At 37.5% G+C, this 14,848-nt stretch overlaps 1 protein-coding gene across 4 annotated transcripts; it reads left to right on the top strand.

Annotated features, from left to right (window-relative positions):
• The first annotated feature begins 3,765 nt into the window (after nucleotides 1-3,765).
• Nucleotides 3,766-12,359, top strand: LOC149065088 (uncharacterized). 4 transcript variants are annotated; one of them, XM_089254534.1, is made up of 2 exons: nucleotides 3,766-4,408; nucleotides 9,971-12,359. In XM_089254534.1, the coding sequence occupies exon 2, from the start codon at nucleotides 10,604-10,606 to the stop codon at nucleotides 11,705-11,707; it is 1,104 nt and encodes a 367-aa protein (XP_089110660.1). In that variant the 5' UTR covers nucleotides 3,766-4,408; nucleotides 9,971-10,603; the 3' UTR covers nucleotides 11,708-12,359. The 4 variants fall into 4 exon arrangements, with proteins under 4 accessions (XP_089110660.1, XP_089110662.1, XP_089110659.1 ...); XM_089254536.1 differs by having other exon boundaries at nucleotides 9,971-10,606; XM_089254533.1 differs by lacking the exon at nucleotides 3,766-4,408 and adding an exon at nucleotides 5,610-5,749.
• The last annotated feature ends 2,489 nt before the right edge of the window (nucleotides 12,360-14,848 follow it).

Genomic DNA, 14,848 nt, shown 5'->3' with positions numbered 1-14,848 from the left:
CGTGTGGACCCTGTGGTGTGATTTTGAATGAACAAGTTGAGAAAATGTTTTACCACAGATATCACACTTATGTGGCTTTTCCCCTGAGTGGACTCTTTTGTGTTTGTTCAAACTGCTACGCCGAGAAAATGTTTTATGACAGATATAACATTTGAATGGCTTCTCCCAAGTATGGATTCTTTGGCGTTTGTTGAAATTGCTGAGGCTAGAAAATGTCTTACCACAGATTTCACACTTGTGTGAGGCTTCTCTCCTGTGTGAACTTTTTTGTGAGTGTTTAAACCGCTACTTTGAGAAAATGTATTATAACAAATATAACACTCATGTGCCTTCTTTTCTGTTTGGACTCTTTTGCTCATATTCAAAATGCTGCAGCTAGAAAACATTTTACTACAAATATCCAGAAATGTGAAATTTTAAATTATCTGCAAGAAAAGGTGTTTTACCACAGATTTCACACTTGCGTGAATTCTCCCCAGTGTGGTGTTGTGTTTTGTGTTGATAAAAACTGTCAGAAAATTTTTTATCACTGAAATATCACACTTGTATGGCATTCCTTCACTACAGACCCCCGTTTTGTTATTTAAATTACGTACTCAAAATAATATTTTACCATAGAATTTACACTCGTGCAGCTTCTAACATGTGTGAACTCTTTTGCACCAGTTCAAATCGCTAGTGTCAAAAAATGTTTCATCACAATTACGTGGCTTCCTTCATGCATTTTGTGTACATTTACATTTTTTGGAAAACAATTATTTTCACTAAATTCACAGCCACGCGGCACTTCATCAGTGTTAATTTTTGTGTACTCGTTTAATGATCTGCCCAAAATTTTATTTCAAATAAAAATTCTCGCACATGTCTGTTAATACAGATATTAAACTCATTTATTCTCACCTAAAAATAGCTTAGGTTGGTTGTTTAAAATTCAGAGTTTCAAAGAGTATTTTCAATCAAAGCAGAGCTGACAGGACTTTATACCCAAAGCATTGTTTTGCACGTTCAGATATCGCTTCAATTGGAAAACCAATCATTGCATTATATAAATGCTAATAAATATATATCGTAGACAAATGTGGTTATTCTTACTCTTGCACTAAGAATAAGCCACAGGAGTTTCTCAAGCATAATATATAATCGAAACACTGACAAACTAAAAGGACATTTCAGTCCTACAACTTAGTATTTTGATTACTAGATATATTATAATGTTATGCACAATAAGGGCATTGTTTTAAGCAGGGTTTAAGATACAGTCACATTTTTTGCAAAATGCGAAAGAAAATCATAGAATGCAAAACTTGTAGTAGCTACTTTCACAAAAATGTGTACAGGAGGTACGAAACAAGTAGACATCCAACCATCAATCATTACATTAGCATTATAGCATTTTGCTAAAGCTTTTCCTCCCATTTTCGTTGTTTTGCGAAAGGAATTTTTTATTCAGCTTAAACCCCGAATTTGATGCCGGTCAGTCATTTTTGTGAATATGTTAAGATAAATTATTCTGAACATTGTTTTATTTTCAACAGTAGATAAAAGTAAGCCATATTTCGTTACTGGCTTTGAAGTATACTAAAGGTGTTTACTTCATGCTATTTTATTTCTCTTTGTTGTTTTGCATGTTGTGTTGGTCACAAAAATTATGCTTTTTCTTTCCGATTCAATTAATTTTATAAATAGAAATTTCCACTGAACTAGGAGTACATAATGAAAGTATTCAAAATCCAATATTTGAAGTAGACAATATATAATCACACGACTACTATACCACTTGTCATCATAGTATACACTATAATATTTTTCTTTTTTGACGGTTTGATTACAAGTTTCATTCGCTTCTGAACTTTTGTTCTCTTCTTCATATCCTTGTAAGTTGATGTTTTTTGCAAATGGAATGAGGTCTCCTGTGTTTGTATACATGCATGCTGGCAACTTTAGATATTGAATGGGCTAATTTAATTCCATTTAGTGGATTTGTGACCCTAAACAGTTTTTCCATTTCTGCCATCTTACTATCAATGACGTGTGTATGGATACATATATATATACATTTGATGTTCAGGCTAATTTAGTCCACGTCTTTAAAGAATTCACTTGCATCAGCAATGTGAATTTTACCTTGTAAAACCTTTTTTCAAACATGGTGGCTCCAGGACTGCCATCACGAGGACCTTTGTCAAAGTTCCACTCTGAAATTAAATCTGAACACGACATTGCAGCCACTGAGTTACGATTCTTAAAATGTGCAGCAGCATCATCATCGCTGCAAATTATAGCTTTTCGTACTGCAACATTGAGTTGGTTTTTATTTTTTTGGAAATTGGCTATCAAATATTGATTAAAAATCTTGACTTCATAGGATGTAGGCTTTTTGTGTCGAATATAATGGCATATGACTGTTTTGTTAAATCATCATCTAGTTCTTTTCTGTAATATATTACAGCAGTATATATGGTTACAGTTGGGTCCTTGTCACTTTTTCAGTGAGCTATCACCACTTCGTTTTGGTGTTTTATTTGATAGTTTTGAGCAGAATCTGTTTAGGGAAATGGAAAAACTGTTTAGGGTCACAAATCCACTAAACGGAATTAAATTAGCCCATTCAATATCTAAAGTTGCCAACATGCATGTATGCAAACACAGGAGACCTCATTCCATTTGCAAAAAACATCAACTTACAAGGACATGAAGAAGAGAACAAAAGTTCAGAAGCGAATGAAACTTGTAATCAAACCGTCAAAAAAGAAAAATATTATAGTGTATACTATGATGACAAGTGGTATAGTAGTCGTGTGATTATATATTGTCTACTTCAAATATTGGATTTTGAATACTTTCATTATGTACTCCTAGTTCAGTATTTATTGAAGGGGGTTCACTCTATGTTACTGTATAATTATTATACATGACTTCTTTCTTTTCATATGAGGGGCCATTCAAGTATTATATCAGTAGATTTTTGTCAGCTCTGCCCGCTACCTCCTAGTGCATATTGGAATCCGATACGTATGCGATTGAAGGGTACAAGGCTCCTATTACCCCTTCTTCCCAGAAGGTAATCCAAAATTTATTATTGGCACAAATATCGGAAGAAATTTTTTTTTTTCTATTATAATAAATTTTTTTTAATTGCAATGCTACTTGAAGGCTAAGAACTGAAAATTTCTCTTCAAGTAATTAATTGCGACTCACCTCCAAGCCCTTTGCGTGCCCTCTATAGGTCGATCTTGCATACATCTCTGATTGGATTGCCCTTCAAGTAGATACATAGGGAGTCTGACATTGCTGTAGAGAATTTTGCTTAATAGACTTATTGATGAGAAGGGTTATGCACCTCAGCAGGTATTTAACGCGGATGAAACTGTACTATTTTGGAAGAAAATGCAGTAAAGAACATATATCACCCAAGAAGAAAAGCGAGTCACTGGTTTTAAGGCAAGTAAAGACAGACTTACCATGTTGTTTTTGTGCAAATGCATATGGGTACATGATAAAGCCCACCGTCGTTTTCAAATTTGCGAGCATTGAAGGGAAAGGATGGGTGGCATGGACTTTAGCTACCCTTCAGTAAATCCCCAAATGCGACACCACGGAAACATTTGTTTATTTTTGCTGTGCTCGTCTGATCCAACTAGATTACACTGTATTTTTTGTCTGAAGCTAAGCTTTGCTTAGTGAAATAATATTAATACTGGGGGTGGTGAAAACAAAGTCGATATTTTCAGGTCCGGGGGGTCCCTTTATCAGCCAGAACGAAGTTCGACCTACAGGTGTAGTTACTAATAATCCAAAACATGTTTTTTTGTGTATATATGTAATACTATGCGTCATTTCACCTTCAGCGCGCTATGTTGCTCATGTTCTGTTCATAGTTACATTTCATGTCACCAATTTTTTTTTTTTTTCAATTCTCTAGTGTTAAACAGTTTCTGTCAGGCCAACTTCCTCGTAACTTTGAACAGAAACTAATTTTTCCAGTGATTTAACGTCACATTTTCTTGTGTGACTTTTTTCTTTGTTTGTTTACTGTCTATTCAATTCTGTGTCGATTATTTCGATTTATACCTTGAATTTTGGATTATTTCATGTGTATGTGCCCTATGGATTATTCCAATTTCTAACAAAGATTATTGCTGGGCGGTGGAGAAAGGAAGATGAAAAAAAAAAAAACAGGTGAGCATTGAAAGAGTTTTTTTATTTCCCTACGTTATGCTTCGGGATGCAATCTGAGAACTTGGTGACCATAAGCGTAATGAAAATCCATTTTCACCCCGAAGCGGTACCAGATCAAGACGATCTAGATAAAGAAGCGGAAGGCAAGATCATCAGGAGTAACATAGTGGAAGGGCTTCGCAAGTTCAAATCAGCACAATATTTTTTTCATGACATAGATCCCTTTAAGGTATGTTGTTCACGTGTAGAAAAATTGGTAAAGGAAGTCTTGTCAACACACTCTTACATATTTAATGACATGAAGAAAATGAAACGGTAAACATAAATCACAATGTTCTTTCACAAAACATCGACAACAATCACTGCACCCTCTCTTTTATATTCCCTTCTACCCTCATAATGTTCAATTAACGAGATATACAAAAAAAACGTGTGTTCTTTATTTGTGGTAACTCTCGGAATGTATTTCCCGTGAATATGATGGAGGTGGGAGCGACAATAACTATGAAAAACACAATCGGGCTAAGCAATTTTCTGTGAAAATTACACATTCAAAGTACAGTTTAACGGATTATTCCTGCAACAATAACGATTATTCAGTGATAATCAAGTAAGGGCTATTCATTTGATCAGCAATTTCATTGATTCTTGGTTTTTAAAAGCTGCCATAGAAGCTGTAAAAGATGAAAAACGGGGTATGAAGAAAATCATGATTTTTCTTAAATTTAAATCAGATTTTTCTCAAAACAAGTCTTGTTAATCAGGTTCTCTCTCTCTCTCATTTGGCTACAACTTTTTCCCATCTGTTCAGCCAAATTTCTACAATTGATAAAAAGTAGGGAAATCATGGTCCCAAGACCCACCTAATCATGGGAAAACCCGGCGTAAAAGACTTCGGGGGTAACAAACCATAATGCTTTGCGCATGCTTATACTTCACGTACTTTCATTTACCGGCACCATATTGATCTTCAGTCATCGGAAACCTCATGCACCGATGAGCAAAATGTCGTTATTAATGCACCGATGAGTAATTAGTCAAACTAAAATAATATCACGATGAATGAGGGCGTAAATACTAACGCTGAAGGAAGCCACAATCGCCAAGTGAAAGCATTGTTTGTTTCCGCTTCTTTGTTTGTATACTTTCTCTGGCGTTGCCAAACCTGAAAACCAAACAAATAACATGTGCTGACCATATATTATAAAGCAATCAAAGTAGTGAATTAAAATGTATATCTCGATGTGTAAAAAGGCTGAACATGAAAAAAAATATGTTAAATGTGTATGATGGTTGGAAATGTTCGAAAAGAGATGTCTTCAGAGAAAATAATTCACGAAACATTCATCAAAACAACAACCACTACGAACTTGACCCTCTGTTTACTTCTCGAAATTCGTTTGGTCACAGTCGACAATGTTTACCCGAGAAAGGCATTGCAGTGGGGATCGTGCTCTCAATGATTTTGATCCTTAAATGACCATAATTGATCATCAAACGATACAATCAGGATCGCTGCTTCGTTGAATTCACTAATTTCTCGAGTGTATTTATCCGTGTTCAAGTTCCGGTCAGTAAATGCATGTAGCGTAATGTTTTGTTCTTCAGGAGGTTTGGGGCCGTTCAAGTATTACGTAAGCAAATTTTTAGCCATTTTTGACCCCCCCCCCCTTGTCAGCAAAATCTCGTCATCAGCTCTGCCCCCTCTGAATCCTAACGCATATTTGTGGGATCAGTGACGTACACGGGGGGGGGGGGGAAGGGAGGCCCCCTCCCATGATCAAAAATGTATTTTTTTAATGCAAGAAATAGTTTTTTAATTGAAATTTCGGAGGAAAATACGTTTGTTATAATCAATTTCTGTTAATTTCAATGCCATTTTGAAGGCTATGAACTCAAAATTTATCTTTAATAAATTCATTTCGACCCACGCTCTAAACCATATAATGAAAAATCAAGGGCCATAAAGGTCCTTGGTCCGCGGACCAAATATGGCTCTGGGGGTTATCTGATGCGACCTGCCCTCTTCAAACCTAATTTTGTAAAAATGATCTAAGCGACACATTTACAGATCGCTTAAGTGTCCCGTGGTACGATTCCAGAACATTTAAGCGGCCCGTGGCATATTTTCAGATCACTGAAATGACACGAGACACAGTTCCAGAACACTTAAGCGATTTGTGACACACTTAGAGATCCCTTGAGTCACATATGACGTTGTTTTAGGGCACTTAAGTGGCTCCCAATGGGGTTCTACATCACTCAAGTTACCCGCGGCACATTCTAAGATTAGTTACGTAATGCCTGGCACAGTTCCAGAGCACTTAAGCTGCCCGGACACATTTACAGATCATTTGGATCCGCGAAACATTCAGACATGACCAACGTGACACTGTAGGGCACTTATCAATAGTGGGGGGGGGGGAAGAGTATGTTACTTCAAGTGCAGCTCAAACTATCGAAAGGTTTTTCTCGTTTTCGGCGAACCGAGTAAGATGCCAGTAAAAAAAAAATTTCATATTTTCATAAAGGGTGGTTGATGACGTAAGCATTATGCAACCTCTCCCCCCTTGTCATAAAACGTCAGCAAATAGGAACCCAGCCCCCCCCCCCCCATCGATGTTGACTTAATACTTGAACGGCCCCTTTCTCCCGAGCTCATTTTGCTTGTTAAAGTTCTGTTGAAAAATGAGCAATAATGAAAATATTTTTCCAAAATTTCTGGTGATTCGAAACCCAGGGGCCCCTGTAGGCCAACCCATCTGTTAAGGACCTTGCCCTGTGTCTTGATGGTCATCTCGAAAATAAATTTCTCGAATCCGTCGCTAATTAAAAAAGTTCGCGTCCATTATTCAATTATTTTTGTTCTTTTGCATGCAGGTACACGATAATTATTTCACTTTTTCATAATGTGGCAACGAAAGAGTTGCACAAAAAAGTCAAGTCGGACTTGATTGTTTTTAAATCAATCCTGGTTTCTTTCCGAGAGACTTAAAAGAGTAGTTCTAGCCAGGGCCGCAACTAGATGCTTAGTAACAGGGGGAAAGGGCGCATTTTGGCGCGCCCCTGTAATGTTGAAGGAGAGGTTTGAGAATAAAATTTGTGCCCCCTCTGGTCCGGGGCACGAGACCTGCTTGCCCCCACCCACCCCTAGTTGCGGCCCTGGTTCTATCACGGGGAATTTTAAGGTGGTGGTAATTTGAGAATGAGGTTTTCTATTAAGGCTTGTGGAACTTTTCGGAAGTCCCGACATTTTTTTTTATCAGTCCAATTTTTTTAAAACATTTTCTCGATTATTTCTTTTTTATTCAGTGTTTTCTTTGGAAGGAGTTTGACCACGCGTTTTTAGCGTTTTGTTTCCACGGGCAATTTGTGCCAGTAAGATGAAGTCCAGCCCTCCCCTCGCGTGCCAATAAGATTGTAAAACATGAAAGTCACAGACCCCCCCCTTTACAAAATAATATTCTGTATGCAGCAATGAGTAAATTAAGTTTGTGTGTTCATACTTTTCGAGGTGTTAAAAACCTCGTTCGCATGAGCAAATATTGCGGTACCATTGCGAGTTCTAGCACCCGCTTGACGAATTGTTTCCTTGATAAGGAGATAAACGAAGAGCAGTCATTGGTGAAAGGGCGCGGTAGCCCGGTCGATAAGATACTCGCCTAAAGTACCAAAGGATGTTTAGAGGTGTCGCGAGTTCGATACCCGGTTCGTCCTTGTCAGAAAACTTTCCTGACACAGGGATACAACAAAAACGGCGACTTGACCGCAGCAAAAAATTGCTACCGCAGGGGTCCCCCATCGAGGGGTTAGCGTACCAACCTCTCGATGAGTATAAAAAACAAGCATGCCGTTCGGAATCGGCAATAAATTGTAGGTCCCGGTCTAATTAGCCCTCGTGTGCAGAAAATGACCGTGGTGCGACAAAAATGATCAAATGATCATTGCTGAAATTTTTGAAGCGGATTTTAAATCACTTTTTTCTATGTGAACGGAGCTATGATGTATTCGAAGCTTTCTATCAGCAGACGTTTCATATGCAATAGACGTCAACAGTGCCGGTGATGTCTATGATAAAGTCTGTATACAGGGTGTTCTCATGGGCGGAGATACGTGGCGGGGGGCCCAGCGTCAAAGGTAGAGTCGACTGATCTAATGTATATATGAATTGACATCATCATCACCGTGCCCTTCAGCAATAATGACCGTGCCCCCCCCCCCCAGACTTCCAAGTCTACCTCCGCCTATGGGTGTTCTGTTAATGGACCGACAAACTCAAAGGGTTTTCTGTAGCCATCAACAGGAACAAAAATTGCAATATTGTCACAAACCACGTTAAGAGGGTGAAAATCGTGAAAAACGCATGCAGGCTCTGAGTCCAGAGGAGACGAAAAGTTGATGTAAGTAGATCGCTGAATGCGTTCGTTCACCATATCTGACGTAAGCAGCGTCGCGAAACGCATACGCTGGGATCACGCACTGCGGACGATGTAAATTAGAGCTATTGCGGTAGTAAGTGTACCTGGTATCATTGAGCGCGTCCAGGAATTAAACAACTCGTAAAAATTAACCAAATAAATATTTTTGTAGTTATTATTGTAGTTTTGCCGTTACAGCGTGACGTCGAAACCTGCATGCGTTTTTCGCAATTTTCACCCTCAACGTGGTTTGCTATACCATGTACCATTGCAATTTTTGTTCTCCTTGATGTCTACTAACAACCCTCTGAGTTTGTTGGACTATTTACAGAACACCCTGTATAACAAATTAATATTAGTCATATAACTGTTAAAATTAAGTGTTTTTAATTTAATAATTTTTTATCTGATTATGACCTTATCTTTTACTTCGATTTTCTTGCACGGTTTTAGAGGCAGGCGCTTTGGACAGTATGAGTAAATACGTATGTCGTCCGGAAAGTGATACCCGTATACAAATAAGAAAAAACTAACTATTTGCAATTTTTTTTGTAAAACCTTTCATTTTACATTTTCATATCTTATGCTATTTTTCTGCGTAGTTCCCATTTGAATTCAAACATTTGTCGTATCTTGCAACGAGCTTTTGTGAATGCAGTCACCATCGTCATCTGCTGCCATTCCATGAAGAAAAGTTGTGACCTCTTCTTCGAGCTCTTCATAGTTTGCGAACGTTTTTTTCTCCCAGAAACTCCGAGTTTGGTGAAGAAATGAAAGTCACGAGGGACTAAGTCAGGACTACATGGAGGACAATTGACTATTTCTCAATGAAACATTTCAAGGATTTGTTTCGTTTCCTCGGCAACGTTAGATTATGCATTGTTATGCAGAAGCACAATGCTACTACACAGCATTCGGCGCCTTCGATTCTGCGTATCGACTAACGCAGTTTCTTCAGTGTGATGATCACACAGATGACTCATCTATCCCATCACCATACACGTCTTTGATTTTCATAAAAATTTCACTTGGCCGCACATTTTTAGCGCGTTCAGATAACGAATTACATCCTTACTTCAGAAACAGCGGCACGCTCAATTTTTTTTAGACATTTTGATCACTCACCAAAACAACAAAGGCTGTCAGAACGCGATCATTGCGATGCAAACTTGTACACAGTTAGAGAACAACTGACTGAAACTGGTTGCTCTTGAGTCGGACACCTGCCGCCGCTAAAATGGCACGCATGCGCAAAAAGGTACTACATTCCGGTCGACCGTCGTACCATGGCTTTTACTATACTGCCCGAAAACTTGCCAACCTTGATTAAAATAGATTAAGACTTTGTGATGATGATAGTTTTCCTTTTGTAGGTAATCAAAGATTTCCATCATTATATCCATCATAAAACAGCCAAATCTTTACAAGAGGATATGCAGAGGAAAGTTTCTTTAACACATCCAACTTTACAAGAACTGCAGAAACTACAACAAATTATTCATTCAGTTATACAGACTCAGGCCAGAGTGCGTGAAATAAGGAAGATGAGGTCGTCCGCGTGAGTCTAGTGGTGTATATAGTAGCGCACTTGTCCTGTTTGTATGAGTACTTGGGTTCGATTCACGATAGAAACCAGATGACTTTTGTTTCCTAGTTCACCTCACCTCGGCATAATATCCAAAAAAATGATTATATGAAGAATATGTTGTCTGCTCTCTGTTCAAACACATCTTTAAGAATATGGATGAATCATTTGCGAGATCACATAAAACAAAGATGATGAGGATGGAAGCAATCTCAATAATGTAGAAAACTTACATCAGTGCAATACCTGTAGTAAAACGTTTCAACAAATCAGTGAGAAATTCAAACACGCACCAAACATTCCACCCGTGAGAGTAGCCATTATGAGTATAATAATTGGTACAAAACATTTTCTGACATCAGTGATTTGAACTGACTCAAAAAAGTCCACACTCGGGAGAAGTCACGCACTGTGTAGCAAAATGTTTTCTCGAGCTGGCAATTTAAAATTACAAAACAGGGTTCGTAGTGGAAAAGGGCCACACGAGTGGGACATCCGTGGCAATAAATTTTCTCAAAGTAGCAGTTTAAACATTCACATAAGAATACACACGGGAGAGAAGCCACGTGAGTGTGAAACCTGTGGTAAAGTATTTTCTGACCGAAGCAGTTTTAACCGACACAAAAGAGTCCACACTGGGAAGAAGCCAAACGAGCGTAAAATCTGTAGTAAAACGGTTTCTTGTAATGGCAATTTTAATATACACAAAAGAGTCCACACTGGGGGAAAGCCACATAAATGTGAAATCTGTGGTGAAACATTCTCCCAAAATGATGATATAAAATTACACAACAGGGTCCATAGTGAAGAAAGACCGCACAAGTGTGAAATCTGTAGTAAAACGTTTTCTTTCAAGAGCAGTTTGAAGATGCACGAAAGAGTCCACACGGGAGAAAAACCACATAAGTGCGAAATTTGTGGTAAAACATTTTCCCGTGTGGCCCATTTGAAATCACACAACGGCGTTCATAGTGGAGAGAGACCACACAAGTGTGAAATCTGTATTAAAACGTTTTCTTCCTGCAGCAGTTTGAAGATGCACAGAAGAGTCCACACGGGAGAGAAACCACATGAGTGTGAAATTTGTGGTAAAACATTCTCCCGGTTAGGCGTTCTAAATTTACACAACAGGGTTCATAGTGGAGAGAAGTCACACAAATGTGATATCTGCGGTAAAACATTCTCTCGAGTAAGTGCTTTAAACATACACAAAAGAGTACACACGGGGGAGAAGCCGCATGAGTGCGAAATCTGTGGTAAAACATTTTCCGAAGCAGGAGTTTTAAAATCACACATCAGGGTCCATAGCGGGGAGAGGCCACACGAGTGTAATATCTGTGGTAAAACATTTTCTACCAGTAGCAATTTGAACGTACACAATAGAGTCCACACTGGGGAGAAACCACACGAATGCGATTTTTGTTATCGGAAGTTTTCAACCACTTCTAATTTGAAGAAGCACAAGTTGATTCATTCTGAAGGGAGTTCAAATGAAATTTATAGCGTCAACTATGGTTTAGCATAAGAATATGTCTCATCGCGATATCTCAGTGGCAGAACCAGAACCTCTTTAAAGTGATAATGATGAGTGTTAGCAGGAAAAATGAGTAAATGAAAGAGCAAAATAAATAATCTTGCAAAATCTGTTTTAAAAAGAAAGTGAATGTTTTATTTTGGCAGAAAGTGTGCAAGGTTTTTGCCAATTAACGAGGTTGAGTAGTTTTCTGCGTAATTTTTATTGATTGGCATGGAGAGACTAAGTTATCAATGAAACTTTCTCGATGTGCACTAAACCGATGTGTGTTGGGTTTTTTCAGTATCCCACATGAACATGCTAAACGTCTCTTGTTGAAAGTATTAACGCTAAATATTTCGCATGTGATTAAAGCTTTTTCTACCACATTCTTTATTTTTTGTGATAGTGCCAAGTTGCCCGAAATACATTGAAGGAAAAGTGTCTGAAAATAATGTTCAACACGAATATTTGTTATGTGTAAATTTTTTTAATAAAGTTTCTGTCTTCACAGGTTATTGTCAATAGCTATAGTTATAGTACGTCTTTGTGAGTCTGTGATTAATATTTAAAAATACAGATGAAACATTTCGTAATTGATGACTTCAGAATTATTATTGAGAGGCTTTTCTAATTGTTGTATCACAAGCAAATATTTCATATGTTCGAAACTGTTTTCTTATTGGATGATATTAGTTAGTGCTTTGTGATTACATGCTAATGTATCACTTCTGTAACTAATCATATTAAAAGAATATTAGCAGAGATTTCGCATGCGTTGCTTTGTAGTTCTCTATTCTAGATGCTCATCCCTCTCATCTCTACTGTATTTCAAAAATGTTGTTGAAACTATTCGAGAAATTGAATATTTGTGCAGAACAAATTTCTAATGAATTCTGGAACTTTGTCCAGGTCACTCATGTGATCTGTAAATATGTCATCACTCACTCGCTCTCATTTACTTACTTGTTCACTCATAGGGTACGTCCATAGTGCACCGCTTCTCGCTTTATTGCTTAAACCGCGGCAGTTGTAGAAGGCGAGATGATCTCGCGCGATTCTAGCCGGTGGTGGTTATAGTGCACCGCTCGCGGGAGCGTCTGCTTGCATGAGCAGTTGGCATCATAGAGCTATCACGTGGGGATCTATTGTGTTTTTGTTGACAACAAAAAATATGTACATGAAATGAATAGGACTCGCCTTGAAGTTGCAATAGGTTTAGTGTAATCGCTAATTATAGTTAATTAATTAATTGATGATAAATCAGCGATTTCGTTTTTAGTGCCACAACAAATTTTCGATTAGAAAAAAGAGAATTAATCGTTACAAAATTCCGTTTGATTTAGTTTTGTCGTTAATTAGTTTATATTAATGATAAAACTAAATCATGATCGATAATTAACTAATCAACTAATAACGATAAAACTAAACTGGCCGATAATTAGTTAATTAACGGCAAAATCCGTTGGATTTCGTTTTATCGTTAATTAGTTAATTAACGAATTAACGCTAAAACGAAATCCAACGGTATTTTGATTAATTAACGATTTCGCTTATTATGTCATAACTAATTAACGATTAGTATTAGCAACAATTATCCGTCGCGAAAACTCCGTTGGATTCAGTATAATCGTTAATTAACCTTAATTAATGATTAATCACCGATATCACTTTTATTATGTCATATCTAGTTAACGATTAGTATTGACAATAATTAATTCTCACAAAAACTCCAATAGGATTCACTAATTTTCCTTAATTACTTGATGATTAACGATTTTGCTCTTATTATGTCATAATTAATCAACGATTAGTCAATCAACTCCGTCGATTTACTATTCCACTATAAAACGAACACTTAGAGGAAAGTATCCGTTTTAAAGTGCAAGCGGTGAGCCCGTCAAGCGATAAAAAGAAATAACAATTCATTCCGGTTAAAGCGGGTAAAAGCAGTTTCAGCCGGTAAAAGCAAGTAGGCGGGCGCACTATGGCCGCCCCAATGAGTTTTCACGATTTATTTTCAGCCGCGATAAAGCGAGTAGCGAGAAGCGGTTCACTATGGACGTACCCATACGGTCAATCACTTGGACATTCGCTTGATCACTTACTTGGTCACTCATACCGTCAACCACTCACTCATTTACTTGATCACTCATATGGTCAGTCCTCGGTCACTCATACGGTCAATCGTTTCGCCACTCATATGGTCAATCACTCGGCTACTCATGCACTCAATCACTCAATCGGTCACTCATACGGTAAATTATTCTACGATTTATCACTATCACTTAGGTCACTCATACGGTAAATTATTCTACGATTTATCACTATCACTTAGGTCACTCGTACGTTCAGTTACTCTGTCACTCATATGGTCAATCACTGATCTGTAAATGTTCTTTGCGTCATTTAAGAGATCTGTAAATGTGCTTTGCGTCATTTAAGTGATCTGTAAATGTGCTTTGCGTCATTTAAGTGATCTGTAAATGTGCTTATTAATTAATAGATTTACAAACATTTGTCATTTAATGCGGCGACGTTTTTTAAGCCCTTCACGATCGCGGACGTAATATTGCGTCCAAACAACCAGTGAAGTGAGTTGCCAGTTCCGCACAATCTGCCACCCGTATTTTTCCATCATTTTTGAGTGCGTCCGATCGATAAAGCTGTGTTGTGTCCGCTATTCGGGAGATACGATATGCAGTAGGACCTCGTTTATACGACTTTCACATTTATCCGAAGGTTTTGCTTCTGTCGCAATTGTCAAAATATTGATTGAAATGTTTTTAAATATGACCACTCATCGAAAATGCTATATATTGGTACAGTGGAAACTCTCTTAACGGCCCACGCACATTTACAGATTATTTAAGAGGTACGCAGTACTTTTACAGATCACTAAAATGACCCGAAGCACATTTATAGATCAGTTAAAAGTATTAATACTATCTCTTCCCAACTCATAAACCATAATACGATAATTACGACTATCAAATAGGAATATTCATCTCACATATGGCCCATGATACACATGCTACTAAATTCCCAATTCTAATAATTTTCATAAATTTGAATGACTAATTAATTAACTAATTATGATTTCAATTACCATCAGGATGGCAAGTTTATAAATATTAGGAAATTCACAATTTT

This window comes from Pholcus phalangioides, unplaced genomic scaffold (genome assembly GCF_987345545.1).
Source record: "Pholcus phalangioides strain wild (caught in Gottingen) unplaced genomic scaffold, Ppha-v1.0 ptg000041l_1, whole genome shotgun sequence".
NCBI classification, from domain to species: Eukaryota; Metazoa; Arthropoda; class Arachnida; order Araneae; family Pholcidae; genus Pholcus; species Pholcus phalangioides.
Note: the sequence above shows the minus strand (reverse complement) of the source record. Positions and strands in the feature narration are given on the sequence as shown.

What these genes read in the sequence shown, in the direction of transcription:
- LOC149065088 (XM_089254534.1), top strand. Translation starts at nt 10,604, where the DNA reads ATGTTTTCTCGAGCTGGCAATTTAAAATTACAAAACAGGGTTCGTAGT.